The 18,540-nt window shown below is 46.7% G+C and overlaps 1 protein-coding gene across 4 annotated transcripts in view; it reads left to right on the top strand.

The window, feature by feature from the left end:
• tenm2b (teneurin transmembrane protein 2b) overlaps positions 1-18,540 on the top strand; it is a 170,805-nt gene that overhangs the window by 90,109 nt on the left and 62,156 nt on the right. The window contains exon 1 of one of the 4 annotated variants that reach the window (XM_035527054.2): positions 11,274-11,850. The exons of 2 other annotated variants lie outside the window; for them this stretch is intronic. In XM_035527054.2, coding sequence (XP_035382947.1) covers positions 11,808-11,850 — 43 coding nt within the window. In that variant the 5' untranslated portion in view covers positions 11,274-11,807. Of the gene's footprint in view, positions 1-11,273; positions 11,851-18,540 lie in introns of those variants that run through there. One more of the 4 variants, XM_035527055.2, reaches the window with a different exon arrangement.

Raw genomic sequence — 18,540 nt, forward strand, 5'->3', positions numbered from 1 at the left:
GCGTCGGGAACCTTCTAGCCTTATCAGCTTTGGCGACTTTTCTTCTAGGATTCTTCGGAATCGCTTTTTTTATCTGCCCGTATCACACCAAGTTGCTCATGTCGCCAGAGTCTTCTGCCTTGAAGAGCACTTAACCAGATCGTGTGTATTTTGTTTAATATAGCAGGGCAGGTCAAACCCCCATCTGAAGTGATTGCGACACATAACTCCAATTACCCTCTGATAATATTTTAGGAGTAATTCAGGCAGAGGTCCAAGTAATTCTAAAGCATTTACAGGCTTTCTAAAATCAGCACTGTGTGCGTGTGCGGATGTGTGCATGTGTGTGTGTGCGTGAGCCCTGTAGTTATGAATTAGAAACACTGTAGGTGTACAGTTAGTCTGTAGCCCATCTGCTGGAGTATTTGGGGTGGCAGACCACTCTCCACGCAGCAGTGACAATGAAACATGTAAAGAAAAATACATCCAGCAACATTGCTTTGCCTGATACATTCCTAACAGTGTAACGCCCACTGCCATGCCATCGCTGCTGTGTTGAGAAAGGACCACCACCCCAAATAATATCTGGTTAGCAGTGGTCCTTGGCTCTGGAACTGACCAGAGATGGACAGGGTAGCAGGTGGCTGATGACCTGTGCATAGCAACAGATGGGCTGCAGTCTATAAAATCTTTCAAATGAACCTTTAAGATGGACCTTAAAGTGACTAATTTCTACCAGGACAAGGTATTAATACCTTGTCCTTGTAGAAATGATATAGAGAAAGAGATATTCAAAATTGTAGTAAAGTACACAGAGTTTTCAGAGAAACAATGTTTTGGACAGAGGTCCTTCATCAGCTGTGCAAGCAAAGTGCTGATGAAGGACCTTTTGTCTGAAACGTTGTTTTTCTGGAAACTCTGTGTACTTTACTACAATTTTGAATATCTCTACATCTCTTACTATAGTATACTGCAGTTACTCACCTGGAATCTTCTTCGGCTATATATATCTATATCTATATATAGAGCCAGAGAGAGAAGCACTTTGCTTGCACATATATATATGCGTGTGTGTGTGTGGGGGGGGATACTGCCACTGTAAATCAGAAGCTTGCTGTTTTGGCTTATTTTGGACTGCTGTCATTTGGACAGGATCAGGTCTTCTTGTTGCTATCCTTTTCGTCTCAGCTCTCTCTTCCTCCAGCTCTTTGTCATGCCTCCCGCTCCTCACCAGACAATCGATAGGTCACCTCTCTTATTAGAGTGGGTATTTATTTCCAGAGATTTCCTGTTCCCTTTCTCGAGTGAGACCTCGGGCTCTTTTTGCCGACGTCTCTCTGGCGCGGCCGTCTTTTCTAACTGCGTGTCGCTGCCTCTTCTCTCTTTCACTTTAATTTCTTTGGACCTGTGTTGCACATTTAATAGAAAATACCAAATACCTTATTACCTTGCGTTTTGTCTGTAGACTGGCTTCTCCTCGAGGGAAGGGAGAGACAAGAGCCTCCATCCTCCCCGCACTCGTGCGCGCGCGCGCACACACACACACACACACACACTTTCCTTCTCATGCTCTTCTCTCTCTCCATCCACTCAGAGGGGAGTGGTGGAGTGGTGAGGAGATGTGTCAGAGCCAGCGAGTGACAGGAACAGAGGGAGATTTCGACATGTTGTTGCTGTTTGCAGGGAAAGGCCTCTTCACGCTCACTGACAGCCTTGCTTCCGCTCCTGCCGCTCGCCTTTGTTGCGCGACAACATTATACTCTTATTTTCCCACCAGAATGCTCCTAATATTGTGTTGGTGGAGGAGAGCCATCCTGGTCGGACCCTGTTCATTTGGTTTTGGACTGTCATGCTTCGTTAAGAAGTGCAGCATCTTACGCTGCAAAACTCTGGGATGTTGCTTCCGCTCAGCTGAGCTCAGTAAATACCTGACATGGATTATGTCACAGCTGATACAGTTGATAAATGAGGAACAAGTATAATCACTGAAATCACTTAAATGACTGAAATGCAAGGCATCGGTAAAACGCATCTCCACGTCTGCTTTGCCTGACCTTCCTGCAGGCCACCTTGCAGTGGGTGGGTTAGTGTAGCCATCAGTCCCTCCCCATGCTCAGTCCAAGGGGTGGCATCAGAAGCACGGCTCGTTACCCACTAACAAGCCCCATCACGGCTTCTCATTAACGCCCTGTAGTCAACAGCCAGATACAAGAGCTGTAAATCACTAGCCTTAATGTGCTGCGCTTCACCATATCCACGAAGTAACACACACACACGCACACTCACACAGTCCATTTGTTAGTATTGCTGGCCCCATTATTCTCATCCTCTCATTTATCTGTTTGTTTTGGATGGATCTCCTCGTCCCCCTCATCGCACTCTCCTCCTCGCCCTCTATCTCTCTCTCTCTCTCTCTCCCACTCACTCTCTCACTCCCACTCCCTCTCAACCTCTCTCTCTCCCACACGCGTTCTTTCCCACTCCCTCTCTGTCTCATTCACTCTCTCTCTCACTCTCACTCTCTCTCTCACTCTGACACTCCCTCTGGTGGTGGCGAGGCTCCAGGCTTTAATTAAACTTCCACATCTGGCAAGGACATATCATGTCCTGCTCCATCAGTCCTGCAGCACCAACCTTGCCCCCCCCCCCCATCTTCACCATCACCCCCTCGTTTTCCCCTCCACCCAGCTCCAACCCCATTTGGCCTCGGCGCAGGGCTCAAACGCTAATCCTCCGCATCTAGCGCGCTCCCTCGATATGGGCCTAAACATATGACGGATGGAGTTTGCCAAAAAGAGACGGGGCTCGCGCGTCTCTGAAGGCTTGCCTTAATTGCAGTGGAGAGAGGACACAGCGCCGTAATGGGATAATGGTGGAGATGGACTTGACTCTGGAGCAAGAGTAATCAGATTCTCTCCACTGCACCTCTCCTCAGCCTCCTGATCACCCCCAAGAACTCTCTGTGCGCGTGCGCGTGTGTTTGCGTGTGCCTGCACTCGCGTGCGTGTGCCATTCGTGAGGCTGCATGAAACAACATGCACACTCACACACACCGTGTGGCGTTAACGATTTGCCCTAGATTTCCCTACTGCGGATGGTGGCCCAAATCTGCATATTTTTACATAACGCGGGGCCATTTTACTAAGCCGTTTCGAAGAACTGACAGCTTTTGATGTTTGGGGGCGCAGTCGATGTGCTGCCGGGACGAAGATCCGAATCATGGAAGGGCTCCGTTCCAGAGAGCCGTTTTGTAAACAGTGGCCGTCATGTTATCCAGCTCCTGCGTATTAAAGCTTTGCCAGATAAAGCGCAAATCCCCTGTGTTGAATTAACTCGCCGTGTTGATTCGAGACCGGGTCACTCCCGTCGCGAGCGAAGTTACTGCAAACAGAGCGAGTGTGTGCGCCTGACCCCGTGGGCGCCGCATCCCTCGTGGAGCCGCTGCAGCTGGACTGGCTCAGCGCGCTGTGCTGCCCGCACACCGCGTTGACTCCGATCACCTTCTCTAACGTCTCCCCAAACAGCTGCTCTCCACGTTTTCGCTCTTCCGTTCACACGAGGTTAGGCCATCGAGGCCCAGCACCTGCGCCGCGGGCTATAGCCTCCTACTCTGGCTTTTCTTTCCCCCACCCGTCCTTCTGTTGTCACAGTAATTAATTGCAGTAAACTCAAAGGAAGCCTCTCAGCGCTTTCTTCCTTGGACTTGGAAAGGTGAGGTGACTCACTTACCAATTAATGCGCTAATTGAGAGCTGGAGCTCAATGGGAGGCGTTAGATTAGCCCCGACTAATGACCCGAAGCCTTTTCCTGTCAGCCCAGAGACACCCGACAAGGACTCCTTCAAACGCCCCCTCCCTCACACCTGCTAGGAAAAAGTGTGGCGGTTTACGCCGACGACCATGAAAGCTCCGGCGGCGCAAAGCGTTTGATTTGAGCGCAGCCTTGCCCTGGTGTGCAGAAATCCCGTTTCGGGTGCGGTTCGGCTTGGATTTTCTCGGCTGGATGCCCAGTTGTACCTTTCTTTTGTCTTTCCTTCTTCTTCTTCTTTTTTTTTTTGTGCGCCTAGCCAGCGACCAGCCCTCCGGACGCAGCACTTTGAGTTTGCCTCACGGATCTCCAGGGTCACAGGCACCTTTAACCCCGCCCCCAGCAGGGAGCCTTGTCCACTCAACATCTCCGCAGAAGCTAGACACACACAGTCAGGGACACACGTGTATGTGCAGTGCCTCGCTGTGTATAGTGTGGGCAGGCACATGCGCACGCACACACAAACACACACACACACACACACACACACACACATGCACAAACGCACGCGCGCCCAAGCTCCCACACTACGTTCGTCCCCTCCTGCCCTGTGTGGTCCCTGGGGCACCCTCTCTGCCTGCTCCACCTTCCACTCTCCCCGCACTCCATCTCTCTCTTTCTCTTCCTCTAATAAGGCAGGGGACTGATGTGTTGAAGCTGTCTGCCAGCTAGGCGTAAGGGGGGGGGGCACACACCTCCTCCACTATGCTGTCTCTCTACGCAAGACACTCTTACTGTCTCTCTACGCCACTTTCGACTCGCTGCCTGCGTCCATGCCTGTCCTGCCCTTACTGAAGTCGAACAGGCGGTGGACACCTACGGCATGAGGAGAGATCTGCTGCGCGGGGGGGGGGGGGGGGGGGGGTGACAAGGGGGGCCAACTTGAAACATGACCGACTGCGGGAGGCGAACCCTCGCTTCACCAATCTCTGCTGTACGGCTCGGGGAAGACAGGAGTAGCAAGTGGGCCCAGTGGCAGCCATTAGTGCAGGCTTTCAAAATGTAATAATGCCACTCTAGCCCTTATGAAATCGAGTGATTTTGAGGATGTGGGGTGGAGAAGGGGCGTTGTTACTAGGCATGAAAACCTGAACCAAATAAAAACTGAAATGTCTGTTTTAAAATGGGTATTGGTCTTGGGATTGCTGCTCGAGCAGACTTTATTGAATATTTTTGCGGGAATAACTGTTTGCTTATTGAAATCCAATACGTACAGGTGCCGCAGAGGCCTTACAGACTGACTACTGGTATTGCTTCAACTATCCACATTTAATGGGCTTCCCCCCCCCCCCCCCCCCGGCACAGACAGTAGCAGTTCACTCCGCTCGGCTTGAGTGCTGCGCATTCTGATTGCTAAGGCATTGCTGTTAGCATTTACGTATTGCCAAAAAAAAACCTTGCATAAAGCAGATTTAATTGTTTTTCAAAAAGTGGAAAAAAATCAGCACAAAAATACCGCCAACGGTGTAACTGTAAGCGTTTTATCAGCTTGGGTGGCAGACAGACCTCCACAAAGTCCCCAGCACCTGGTAGTTTGCAAATTCAATGCAGCCAGTTTACTTCAACATCACCTGAATAATTGCTTCCCACCCACTGTCACCGCAAAAGAAGCATTATGTAGCAAACCCAGCTGCATTGTATTAGAAACTGCAAGGCGGCGTTTGAAAATGTCTCCCAAAGAGTGTGGTGCACTTCAGAGAATGTCGCGTTCCTCTTCTGTTTGTTTATTATTTGCAGACCCAGTGCCCCCACTCAAGCCAAATGGCTCTAAGTGTGTGTGTGTGCGCGTGTGTGTGTGTGTGTGTGTGTGTGTGAGAGAGAGAGAGAGAGAGAGAGAGAGAGAGAGAGAGCGCGCTGTGTACGTGCTGTGCCCCGTTCCGCCATGTCTGCATTTTTTTCTGAAACATTACTGATAATTGCATTTTGACTTCATTATGGGATGACCAACTAGAGACAAAATTAGATCTGTTTATCTGAAGCCTAGCAGTGTGGAAGGATTGCATTTAAAAAAAAAAACAAAACAAAAAAACACCCTTTCCACTAGTGTTTTGATTGGGGAACAGCTCTCAGCATGGAAGGCTTGCCATAGCAGGGGAGGACCAAAAACAGGAAAATCAGTCCACCCAGGAGCTGTACGGAAACAAACAAATGTCATCTCGCAAAGAAAGGAGAAGAAGAAAGGATCTTGCAAGTGGCACAAAAGGAGAAGGCAGACGATGAGAACTTACTTAAACAAACAGTGACGCCCCACAGGGGGGATAGCACCTAGCAGGATGGCACGAGCTCCAGGAACTGACATTGCAGCCCGGCGCAGGGACCCTGTGCCAAATGCAAAGGGTATGGAAAGGAACGGACGTCGGAGGAGTGGTAGAGGAGAGGTGGGGGGGGGGAGGCACAGTGGAGGGGAGGAGAGGAGGGGGCTGAACCCAGCGTGCAGGCCCTGAGCCAGGACGAGCGCAGGGAGGTGAGAGCGCCCAGGCTCTATGCGGAGAGCTGCAGCAGACAGAGATTGATGGCGGGCGGCAATGGGAGGGACAGCTCGGCCTCATCCTTCATCGTTCTGAGGGTCCTCTTAGTAGAGGCTATGCCCATAACACCGCATTATAAATAATGCTTCTTGCACGAGTGCAAATTGCAAATGAGCTGTTTTATGCATTGGTGTAGCGTGGTGGGTAACAACACTGCCTCCCCTCTGGGCCACTGGGGTTCAGTCCTCTGTCTGTGCAAGTGCTATACCAATAAGAGTCCTTGGGCAAAACTCCTAACACTACGTTTTCCTCCATAACATGACCGGAATGGTAAGGTGCTGTGGAGCAGGGTGCCTACTGCCTGTGCAAATGTATGCACCTGCATGAAATCCTTGCACTCAGGCCAGGTTAGAACCTAATCTGCTGTCTGTTTATTTGTTTGTTTTGTCTAAAGGATCGAATACAGCCTGCCCTTTACCTCCAACCACCGGACTCACAGGAGTTGGCTCTGTTATAGAAAAGATCTAAAACGAACTGAATTATTCGAGTTATCCGAAGCTATAATGTTAGACGCCATGGATCAGCTGTCAGGGCGTTGCATCAGCAGTGCTGTGTTGAGACAGCTCGTATGCGTGGTATGAAAACTGTAGCCTGTGACCTCTTTCCACGGAAGGTCAGCCAACTCCAGCCTGCTAAAAAATTTCATGATTTCATGATAGACAGCTTGTTATTAAGGGGACTGTAGTGTGGGCAGCTCAGAGACCACTAGACTCCTTCAGGATTCTGGTCAGCTGTGAACACCTGAGAGGCTCATTAGAGTAGTTAATGTTCGGGTTTCACTCACTGAGTCGCAGATAGGGATTCTTCCCACGCTGCATTGCATCAGCCCCTGGCTTTTTTATAACACTCGAGGACAAACTTCATCTGAACTTTCCATGGTCCAGCAAACTTTTAAAGGGAAATTTCACCCAAAATATCTTGAGTGTCTCGCCACTTCCTATAATTTATTCTGAGTCCATGAGATAATCCCTTTTTTTACATGATTATTCATGCTAGCAGTGTTTTGGTGGTTTGTATAGATAAACCTTAACCCTGTGACTTCAGAAAGTAAATGGAGATTTGATTCTTTGGCTTTATGCATATTTATGTGGAGACATAAATGCAAAGTGATTTATCGTTCCTGTGTTCTAGACAGACTACAACCTGATACAACTACACAAACCACAGCACTCGGAGGTGGGCTTTCTTAATTTCATCGGCTGACTCCGTAGGATCTAGCACAGGAACCCTGCTCTGACCTCAACACCAAGCGTTGTAAAAACAGTTACCTGTTGCCTTAACAGTCAGAGTGCAGTAGATCAGTCAGGCAAAGCCGTAGCATTTCTCACTCATTTGCCATAGATACAGCATCCCATCCCTCCATTGACCGTACAATGTCCTGTCAACAGAGCAGTGCTGGACTGCCATGCAGACTGTAGGTGTTCTTGTTTTCTTCTTTCACTGTCATTAAGAGGAGGATACGGGAAGACTGGCCCTGTGCCTGTAAAGCCTGACAAACAGATCCTAAAGGGATCAGGGCCCACGCTGTGCCTTAAAAGATATCATTTAGGTTCATTTAAAACAAATTTACAGTGTTTGTCATGTGCTTGGTTTTACATTTACAACTGGTATGAAATGGCCTCTCGTAATTTGCAAAATCAGAAAATGCAATATACAGGTAATGCTGCAATGTAACAGTTTGGTTATTAATTTTTTCTTAAGGCAAAGCCTAACACAGAACAGACTACTCGTATATATTCAAATTTACCTGGGATTACTTTACATGCTCATAGAATTGTGAGTAGTGATATGTTTATGTATTTGGTGAGTAGTGAAATGTTTCTGTATTTCATTACATGAGTATTGCCTCCATTCCTGCCGACTCTTCATCAGTATACTCTCATTCAAGTAAATATTGATTTGCTTCACAATTCTCAGGAATACAGGTCACTGGAGCTACTATGTTAGCTGTCAGTCGAAGATGTAAATAACTATTTATAGCTAAATGTTTGGACATTTAAGCACTTAACCAATAAGTCAGAAAATAACTGTAGGAAATGCTATCACTCAATTGTTTTTGTACTCATAGTTATAAAGGGCCTTTTCTTGAACCTAAAATTGTGCCCTGTGAAAGTCTATGAGAGGTTATTTTGTGATGTTTGTAACCCAAGCATTTATAAGTAAACACTGTTAAATGACCCTGAATGCTGAATAATAATGTTTTTTGGACTTTAGTGCTAGAATATTCCTTTAATGTAACATATTTACATGTTTTGAAAGGGTACCTACATGTATTTAAAAGGCACATACACATGTGTAGGCGTATAAGAGGTGTTATTAGAGGTCACATGAAATGCATTATTTTTTCTTTGAGCAATTAACATGGCATTTTGGTGCATGCATGCAATGTATAGCATGGAACAATTGTCAGGGCCCAGTGGAAGCCGCTCCATTTGTATCACTGTGATCATTTCTGACATGCATGAGAATTTACTTTCTTTCAGTAGGTCAATGTAAAAAGGTCAGATCAGCTTGATTGGCACTTAGATTCAGCTTACACAAAGAGGCATAGAAGCCTTCCATTAACAAGGCCCGGCGTTTTGTTTTTTTCTCACAAATTAATGCCTGTTGAGCGATTTAGGATCTAGTCTGTTGAGGAAAGATATGAAACCACACAGGTGAATTGTTTCATTATAGAGACACAATGTTACGGTGGCACCTGGGGCCTTTGCTTGTCATTAGAAGTGAAGATACAATACATGCTGGCGTAGAGAATGGATTGAAATGATAGATAAGGTTGTCCAGGAATTCATCCACCCACAATAGAGGATGCCATCTCGAATTGATATAGTGGCTGTTTCCACATGCTTAGTCAGGGTTTGTGTGGTTTTTTTTCATTTATGTGTGTGTGTGTGTGTGTGTGTGTGTGTGTGTGTGTGTTTTGTGTGAGACAGTGAGTACACTTATTGTAGTGCTCCTGACTGAAGGTCATGTTGTTGTCTGCTGCATGTTATGGTGCTGTATTTAACAGTTTTGTATTCAAACTATTCAATGCTGAAGAGATGTTTTATAAGAGACCATTCAGGGTGGCTACATTGTGTTAAAGTTTAAACTGGGGTGGGAAATTGAGTTAAGCACTGGGTGAAGGTCAGGGGGTTTGACACTGAACTGTATATGAGCTGTGTGAAAGGTGCTGTAAAAACTTCATTATAAGTAAGATCTTGCTTTTGAGTTTATTGAAGGTGGAATGGGTGTGTGTGTGTGTGTGTGTGTGTGTACGTGCCTGTGTGCATGTGCATGTGTATCTTTTTTTAACTGTGTATGGGTTTAGAGGCTTGTCATATCTCTGGTGGATCCTGGGTGAAGTTCTGGTTGTCGGTGCCTTATATGACACTTTACTGTGTTAAAGGTGCATCATTGACCAAAATTAGGTAAGTGAGCCCAGTTGAGCACACTCAAGATGGGGTGTGTGTGCACACATGCACAAGTGCTCATTTATTACTGAAGCCTGTAGCGCACTGCTGAACAGAGTTGTTGTGTGTAAGACAAAAGCAAGCAGTGAATTCATACCTTCGGTGTGTTCCTTCCCACCTCCTCCCCTACCTCCGCCTCTGCTCCCTTTCTCCATACTGTGTGTGTAAAAGATTGATGGTCGGAACCTGCCTCTGAAAGTGCACATGGATATATTTCTCCCCATTCACTCCCAGAGGACTGCATCCCATTGTCGCACTGTTTCTGCAGAGGACAGAGGCCCTGCAAGCTAAACCAATGCACACTCATTTTCATACACATTTTTGAGAGGTTCTGTGGCGATGGCAACAACAAAGCATTGAATTCTGCCCCTTTCTCTCGCACTGTGCTTCACGTGCGCGCGCACGTGCATGCGCTCCACACCTCCCCACCTTCTCTCCCTCCCCTCTGCTCCATTGTTGCTCCCTCTGTCCCTCGCTGCCCGTCAGAATGGCGGCGCGACAACAGCATCTCCGGGCGGAGGGGCTCTTTGTGAGCGCTGGCAGCCGTGCCTGCACCGGGGTAACGAGGACGGATGCCCGTGCGTGGGAAGAGGAGCCCGCTTTGTAGCGGCGTGCCACACAGTACCAAGGTTCCTCAGATGCAGGCGAGCCAAGACACCAGCGCAGTGCGAACAGATACCCGGGCCAAGAAAATGACGGTCTGAGGCGAGACAGTTTGTCTCTGAATTAGGCCCTAATAAGTTCACTTCTTCTGTTTCCCAGCCAGGGTTTGTAAAAAGGAAAGCGTACCATTGAGTCTGTCATGGAAACAACTTGCACCATCGTACAACAAAGCAACAAAACTTACCTGTTGGTCATTTATTATGCTGTCTTAGTATGTTCATACATGTTTACTGCTGTACATGTAGAATGATGTGCCATGTGACAGTAGACACAAGGCTAATAAGATCTGCATTATAAATGTCATACTAAGAGTAATATGAATGAATTAAGGCGGTATTAGGTAACTTCCATGAAATCTATGTTTTTTTATACAGTAAGTTGTTGAGGATATAAATTCATGAAAAATGCAAAATAGAATAACAATTGGGAAGAAAAGAGTAATAAATAATTATAATTCTGAGGAAATCAACATTTAAATGGGAAATAACATTTTTGTTCCTGACCATGTCTTTAAATTTCTGCATAATCCTTATAAGATGTCGGGTGGGTGGGTGAATATTAATAATATTTAATATATAAATAATGGGGAAGAATTAAAAGTAAGACTAAGAATAAGTGTGTGTGTGTGTGTGTGTGTGTGTGTGTGTGTGTGTGTGTGTATATATATATATATATATATATATATATATATATATATATATATATATATATATAAAATATGTGTGTGGTAGTTTAGGCAGTTATTTGATGTAGGCTTGTTTGAAAGCATTGACTTGCTATGAGAATTTGAATCCAAACTGACCTCATTCATTTCATCTCAGACGTTTCTCAATGCATTTTCCGGTTCGTGTGTTATGCAACGTACGTATGAAATTTCTACTTTTTTTTTTTTTTAAACGTCCATAATTGAAAAGCCGACGTTTATCACCCAGGCTTCTAACGTAACGGGAGCTAAACGGCCGGGCTACGCGTTCAGTGTCGGAGGGTTGCGACTGTGGCCAGCAGAGCAGTGTTCCAGAACTGCGGCCAGACTACACGGCATATTTGGAAAGGAGAGAATTTGCCGTAAGGGGCGCGCAGGAGGAGCCCAGATTCAAATCGCCGTGACTACCACTCGATGAGCTCACCTATATGCACGCACTCGCTGGTCTGTCCGCCTCTGCGAAACCCGCACGCTCCACTCCGCGCTTCGTTCGTCTTTTCTGCCTGCGCGCGTGTCGCTCCTTCCCGCCGAGGCTCGCGTCTAACGGCCGGCGCAGCGAGGAGGATTCAAAATTCGCTCAAAATTCGCGCGTGTCGGAGGAGAGCCCTAGTCGCTCGCGCCTGGCGTGCTTCTCAACGGTCGGAGCGATGCTGGAGGAATGTTCATTACCGCTGAATGAATAGACGACCCCGGGTTAGCGGTATGGAGAAAAGAAAAGGTAAGCGCTTCTCCTTATCGAGCTGGAAACGCTGTTGGAATCGGTGTTGGTCGAAAAAATATATACATTTAATGAGTGAGTGTATGAAGTTAGATGACAGACGGAGAGGCTTCTCGATATAGGTCGCCCGCACTTCCTTTGATGATTACTGATTTTTTTTTTTATTCAGGTAGCCTGAAAATATAGGTTAGTGGAGTCGCGGTGGAAATCTTGACGGGATGTTCATTTGGCAGGTTACATTTTACGTCTGTTTTAATTATGACTCAACAGGCTATTGATTTTCTTGAGATATGTTGATAATTGTGTATCCTATGTGTAATATTTTTTTTTCCTAATAAAGTCTTTGTCTTATAAAGTGCATTAGTCCACCGGTTAGACATCGCTAAATAGAGAAGGTGGCGAAGCGTGATTTGGGGGTAGGCTGTACCTCGGGATACTCCAGCTGTTTCTTAAAATATCGTGGCACTTATCCGTGAAATCTCAGTAACCACAAGCCTCCTCAAGTTGATCGTGTGCCTCCAGTCAGACAGAGCTGCTTGCTTATGCGAGCGATAACGCCTAGACGTGTCGGAGGAGCAAACCCTAGCGACTCACAAGGCTCGCCTTAGAGATTTTGATTATGTCGATAGACACTCCCAGATGTGAAGTTTACTTATACCATCTTGATTACAATAAAAGTTTCAATCTCTAACAGATAATCAGATAATCAACGTTTTATTTTGCCGCTGCTTCATTTGGACTGATTCTCAGTCATTTACATCAGACGGCAATTCTGGCACCACAAATCATTTGCTCATACAGAATATCACATTGTTGCTGTTTCTGTCTGTCCAAATAAGATGTTTAACAAAAGCAGAAACACACTGCTCCTATGGTAATGTTGTATTTTTATTACTATATAAAGTTTATGATTAATGATGGATTTCAGTACGTTTTATGCAGTTTTCCTTCTTTGGAGTATGTTTACGTACACATTCGGCCATCAGGCTTGGTGACGGTCAGTGACGGTCTCATCTGCTTCTCATTCATTCTCTCTCTCTCTCTCACTCTCTCTCTCTCTGTCCCTTCCTGTGCCTGCTGCTCTGCCTGTCATCTTCACTGCTGTCCACTGGAGGTGTGTGAAGGATGGCGTCCGTTTGCTAAACCACTCGTCCTCGCTCCTCTGGCCTAATGGTGCGCGTCTCACAGGCCCACTCCATCATCACTAATTGACAATGACTTTAGGCCAGCATAACTTCAGGCCCTGTGCCAGTCCTTAATGTGGGGGGGTTTCTCTGAGCTTTCCTATACCCAAGTCAGGGTCTACGAGCCGACAAGTGCTTCAATTTCGAGACAAGTTTGTCCCACTGATCGTCCATTTCGGGTCATCTCCCTGTGCTGTTGTCTTTCTTGTAGGTGGATCCATTCCATAGAATCCCATCTGCACTATGCAGATGTCCAGCTGTGATGTAGGTCATATGATATTCTTTTTTTGCTGTTAATTCCCCAGCCAGTTCTTATTAATTAAAGCAGGCTGAGCTTAGTTTTATATTCTATGTGTCTCCTTCTGTTCAATGAATGTATAGAGATCTACATTTTTTGCTTATCATTATAATGGAAATGTCAGGCTTTCGACAATAATACTAATTGAGTCTTACAGAATGATATTTCCTTCATCTACATACAAAGCATATTTCATTAGAATAATACTATTCAGAAGCCAATTTTCTCAATCTGACTCATAAGGCTGCTGTTCTCTTTTTTGTTGTTGTATTCTTTCTTTCAGCATCTTACATTTGTGCTTCTTCAACAACAACTGTCTTTCCATGGGGAAAAAAAATCTGTTGCTTTTGCTATTATGATAGTTCCTTTTAATCGAGTGTGTGAGAGGCATGTCTGTTGCATGCCATTTTAGCATATGCCTGTTTTTAACACATCGGAGGAGCCTGTTGTTTTTCCAGTATTCCACTGTATGTATGTGGCTTTGTTATTCTGGTGTGCTCCATGTGAGCTCCCTAGCTGAGCTGGAGTTGCATCACTCGCAGGCCCTGCGACTCTGTAGAGGGAGCCGTAGTGAGCAGCAGCACAGCGACTTCTCCTCGGGGTTAGATGATGCAAAGCACCGGTGAGTTTACCTCAGTGCTGTGGACCCCGTGTCCCCTCCAGGCCAAGGGCTCGGCCTGCACACCTACCGTCGGGAGTGCCCACACTGGCTCACCCTGCCCACTGGCTCAGCTTGGCGCTAATGACAGGAGACAGGCTCTCCCCGGTGGCCCTATTCACCGCCCCTGGACACTGCCATGCACACAGCTGTCACCCATGTCAACCATGATTGACATGTGCCTGCCAGCTCTGCCACCCAAACAGGGCTCGAACTCTTGCTGGTTGGAAGGAACTGATTTTAATTATTCATTGTTTAGACAACGCTGGTTTGTATGTGGTTCACACAGATGTGTGTGTGTGTGTGTGTGTGTGTGTGTGTGTGTGTGTGTGTGTGTGTGTGTGTGTGTGTGTGTGTACTTCCATGTGTAGATTTGGAGGTTTGACTTGTGTATTTTTAGAGCTAAATTAATGAAGAAGCCACTAAATTCACTGAGACCTGTTAAAGGAGAAACTCAGGGCAATATAGTGTGGCTGTAATCAAAACTCTACTTCAAAGGCGGCAGATAAATTTAGTAATCCCCAGTTTCGGATTAGGATTGCCTCTATCTTTGTGAATATGGCAAAAAATCTGCTCTGGAGAAAACAATGTGTTCCTGTTAACATCGGAGAATAATAATCCATTCAGCTGTGCCAGTGATTTCGCAGGAAAAACACAAATGAAAATGGTGTAAAAATGGAGCAAGATGATTGGAGGAGCTCAGTTCCATTATGCAATTGGTTGCGTTCTCATTGGCTCATAGATAAAACTCATTCCTACTTGTTTTGATCTTTTTTGATCATGTCCAATCTGGAGTTTTCGGTATCCAGATTGGACATGGTGTATTGATGGGAGAATGTGAAAGAGAAGGGGTGGGGGTTGCTTTTAAGTGATGAACACGGAGGGTTGAGATAAAAACTAGGACACTTTTGTTTCTTTTTTGACACCGGATAAAAATAGTTTCCTTTTTGTGTATCAGACTTCAGAGGCTGCGGGTACGGCTTGAGTGAGGAGCGGTTCATACGTTCACGTATATTAGAAGCCAGTGGCTGACGGCAGCTGCCGAAAGTGGTGCTCCGTGTAAATGAGAGCATACTCATAAGCAGCCGTTTACTTCAAGCCTGAACTCTGCAGATTGACTGATAGGTTGTGATGCGAGTGCCAGACTTGAGCGATATAGAATTCGGTCAGAGGGAAACGCAGGCTTGGAGGCTGCCACAGTCAGTTAAGCTGATCTCGGATCTGAATGGAGTGCTTTTTTCCCCAGTGATCTAGAACGGTGTTTCCTTAGCAAGTGCCTGTCTCAGCCCCACCCAGAGTGATGACCATAGATAGGCTATAAGTGCAGGAAACCCTGTGGTCAGACTGTGGAGATCAGTCAGTGCCTGGCATTGCTGACACCTTTATACCCCAGAACTATTGCACTTATCTACAAAAATAGCAAGACTGTTATGCAGCAAGCTAGCCCAGGGGCCTGTAAATCACAGAGGTCGAATCTCTGTCATGCCGGGGTCATATCACATTATTGCTAATTACCATGTCACCTTGAAGCATATCGTGTCACTTTTAGAAGCCAATGGCTGAAAGCATGTGGGAAGCATCTGAAAGCCTATGTGTTTTCAGTGAGTGTGAAATAATAGCTTGCTGTTGTTTGCATGCAGGGAAAAACAAACAGTTGTTTTTTTATTTATTTTATTTTATTTTATTTTTTTAAGTCAAACTGTTGGTTGCTCACAGCAGAGCTCATTAGGGTGCCTTTGGACATCATGTTTTGGTTATGAGAGTCACACAGCCGAAGATTGTGTGAGCTGCTTTACCCAGAACTGCAGCCATGCCCTGACACATTCACAGAGCCGTAGATCCTCGAAATGGCTGAAAAAACAAAGCCCATTTTGTGGCCAGGGGAAGGTGATGTACCGAAGCCCACATGTTCACGGGGGCAATGTTTCCACACAAACTGCTCGGTTGTTTTAACGCCACATATACGCTATTATCACCCGGGGAGCCAGAATGGGGCTGGAATGAGGCCGGAATGGGGCAGTGGACAGCACGGGGAGCGCAGACACTGGGCAGTTAGCAGTGGGAAGGTGTCCCCTGAGAGCACGCTGAAGACCCTGGTGGGAACTCTTCTGTCAGCGAAGGCGAGTCGTGTTAAGAGCCTGTTAGCTGCCGAGAAGAAGCGGGCCTGAGTGTGCAGAGAGAGAGATGGAGAGGGAGGGATGGAGGGGGAAGGAGACACAGATGGGCCAAAGCAGACGGTGGGATGAAAAGGTAGCTCCCGCACCTGTTCTCCACCAGACGAAAATGAAGGAGGGAGACAAACAAAAAAAAAAATGAAAGTATCCTGGGCAAGTTTTTCATGGTTCTGTTTTGTCTGACAGGTTTGGATCAAGCTGGTAGCATGGCATGCCGTTTTCATGGCATCTCAGGCCTTGCTTTTTGGTGCTTCACATCAATTAAGACTTAGAGTGCAGATTGATTTGTGGTTGAGTTGTCAATCAATATCAAGCCAGCCTGGTTTATTTGATGAGCGGTTAAGACCACGGCAGGGCAAACGCGTTTTGTTGACGACTATTGATTACATTAAAATTGCTCCACCAGCATAATAGATTTCTCTTATTTGAGTGAGGGTCACTTAGGCCCCTAGCTGAGATGAGACAGGTCTAACCAAACCACATGACCTAGTCTGTAAAGTGAAAGTTACCGCAGGAATGGCACTCCCTGCATGAGCCACGTTTCGTTCGGTAAAGAGTCCGGCATGGGTCAGATTAAAGCATGAACTGGAATTGATATTAGCGGGTGTCAGTGGAGCAATAATGGAGCTAGCTCAGACTAACTCCCTGGCTTGGGACTCGGCTTCCTGCGGTCCTCTTCGCTGGTGCTTGTTATTTTGGCGGACACTGACATGATAAATCTCTGGGAATGTCACAGACCAAACTCTGTTTGTGTACACAGCCACAGCAGGACACCAGGAAAAGTGGAGAGTGAGAGGCAGGCAGGGCCCTGGTAGGGGAGTGGAGGGGCAACGGGGGGGTGGTGCAGCTTGGAGGACATGTGAGGGAACAAGGTGAGAGCAGAGGGGTGGGTGATGGATGATAGTGTGGGAGAGGACACGAGAACATGGCAGGAGGGAGAGGCTGTGGCGTGGGACGAGCTGCAGCCAGCAGAGTGCTGCTGGGTGGGCCTGTCTGTGCTCATCCAGGCAGGGATGCGGATGGCCACCCAGTGGGCCTGTGCCAAGCAACCAACGGGATGCTGTTTGCCAGACATCAATACTGTGGACAGCCACACACAGACACACACGTTTAAGCCGACAAGGCAACGAAAGGCAACTGCATTGCTGAGTGAAAGAAGGACTGTGTGTGTATGTGTGTGTGTGTGCGTGCGTGTGTGTACAAATGCCTGGTGAGGGGAACACATTCCCAGACTTCTTTTGTAAGTCACATGTTGTAAGCGTCTCCTTCTGCCAGGTGTCCTGCATTAATGCTCAGTGAAGGAGCAGGGAGGAGCTTGCAGAGGGATCAGCTGTGTCTGTTATCATGCAATTTGTTACCAACCCCTGTCCTCCTGACCACGCCCCAACTTGTCTTTATCTCCCATATCTCTCCGCCCCAAGGCCTCGACAGCGGCCAGAAAAATGACATTGCACATGTCACTCTTTGGACGTGAAGTCAGAATCATGTTATCTGGAGTGTGTGCACATGCATGAGTGTGTGTGTGTGTGTGTGTGTGTGTGTGTGTGTGTGTGTGTGTGTGTGTGTGTGCGCGCGTGCGTGTGTGTGCGCGTGCGCGAGTGGCCAGGCAGAGGCGGCAGAGCAGCCGCTGAGAGTAGGCTTGATTAAATTAGCGGCAGTGTTCCCACTGCCTGAGAGCACTTTGCTGTTGACGGAGAGCAAGTTGGAGAGCCATGCTGACACCATTCCATCACAGCAGAGCAACCACTGCGAGGGCCGCCGCACGCACGAGCGCACAGCCACACACGCACACTCGCACTCATACACATTCACAGCCCCAGCCCTGTATAATCAGCTGCAGTGTTTTCCACTATTTGGCGGACACTTAATATGGAGGAGATATTTGGCTGTGTGAAGCTACAGCATGTGTATCCTTTCCTCAGTTTGCATTAGCATTGTGGACCACTGACAGGCAGCAGGCTTGGCCCATATCCCACCCATTTACATCTAATAATGATGAAAAGATCTCAAAACCCACTGCAGAGGGAAGAATAATATGGAACCATGTTTCTGAAGCAAAATGCTTAATGCTATAAAATAATACACAGGGGATTATACAGAGACCAGAAACCCGTATTATATATATATTTTAGAATCTTCAGAGGAGTTGCCCTGTGCCTTGATGACAGCTCTGTACACTCAGTCATTCGGTCAGCCAGCTTCATCTGCTAGCCACCTGGATGCTTCTCCAATAGGCTAAGGGACGAAAGTTCTAAATAAAACAAGAAAGTAGAAGTATAAAAATATAATATATATTTATGCCTCAAATGTTTGCTTTATGCATACATGGGCATCAGACTTCATAAATTTAAGTAGTGGCCTTTGTTTTGAAATGTC

Source organism: Electrophorus electricus, chromosome 8 (assembly GCF_041902795.1).
Source record: "Electrophorus electricus isolate QZ-2024a chromosome 8, ASM4190279v1, whole genome shotgun sequence".
NCBI classification, from domain to species: Eukaryota; Metazoa; Chordata; class Actinopteri; order Gymnotiformes; family Gymnotidae; genus Electrophorus; species Electrophorus electricus.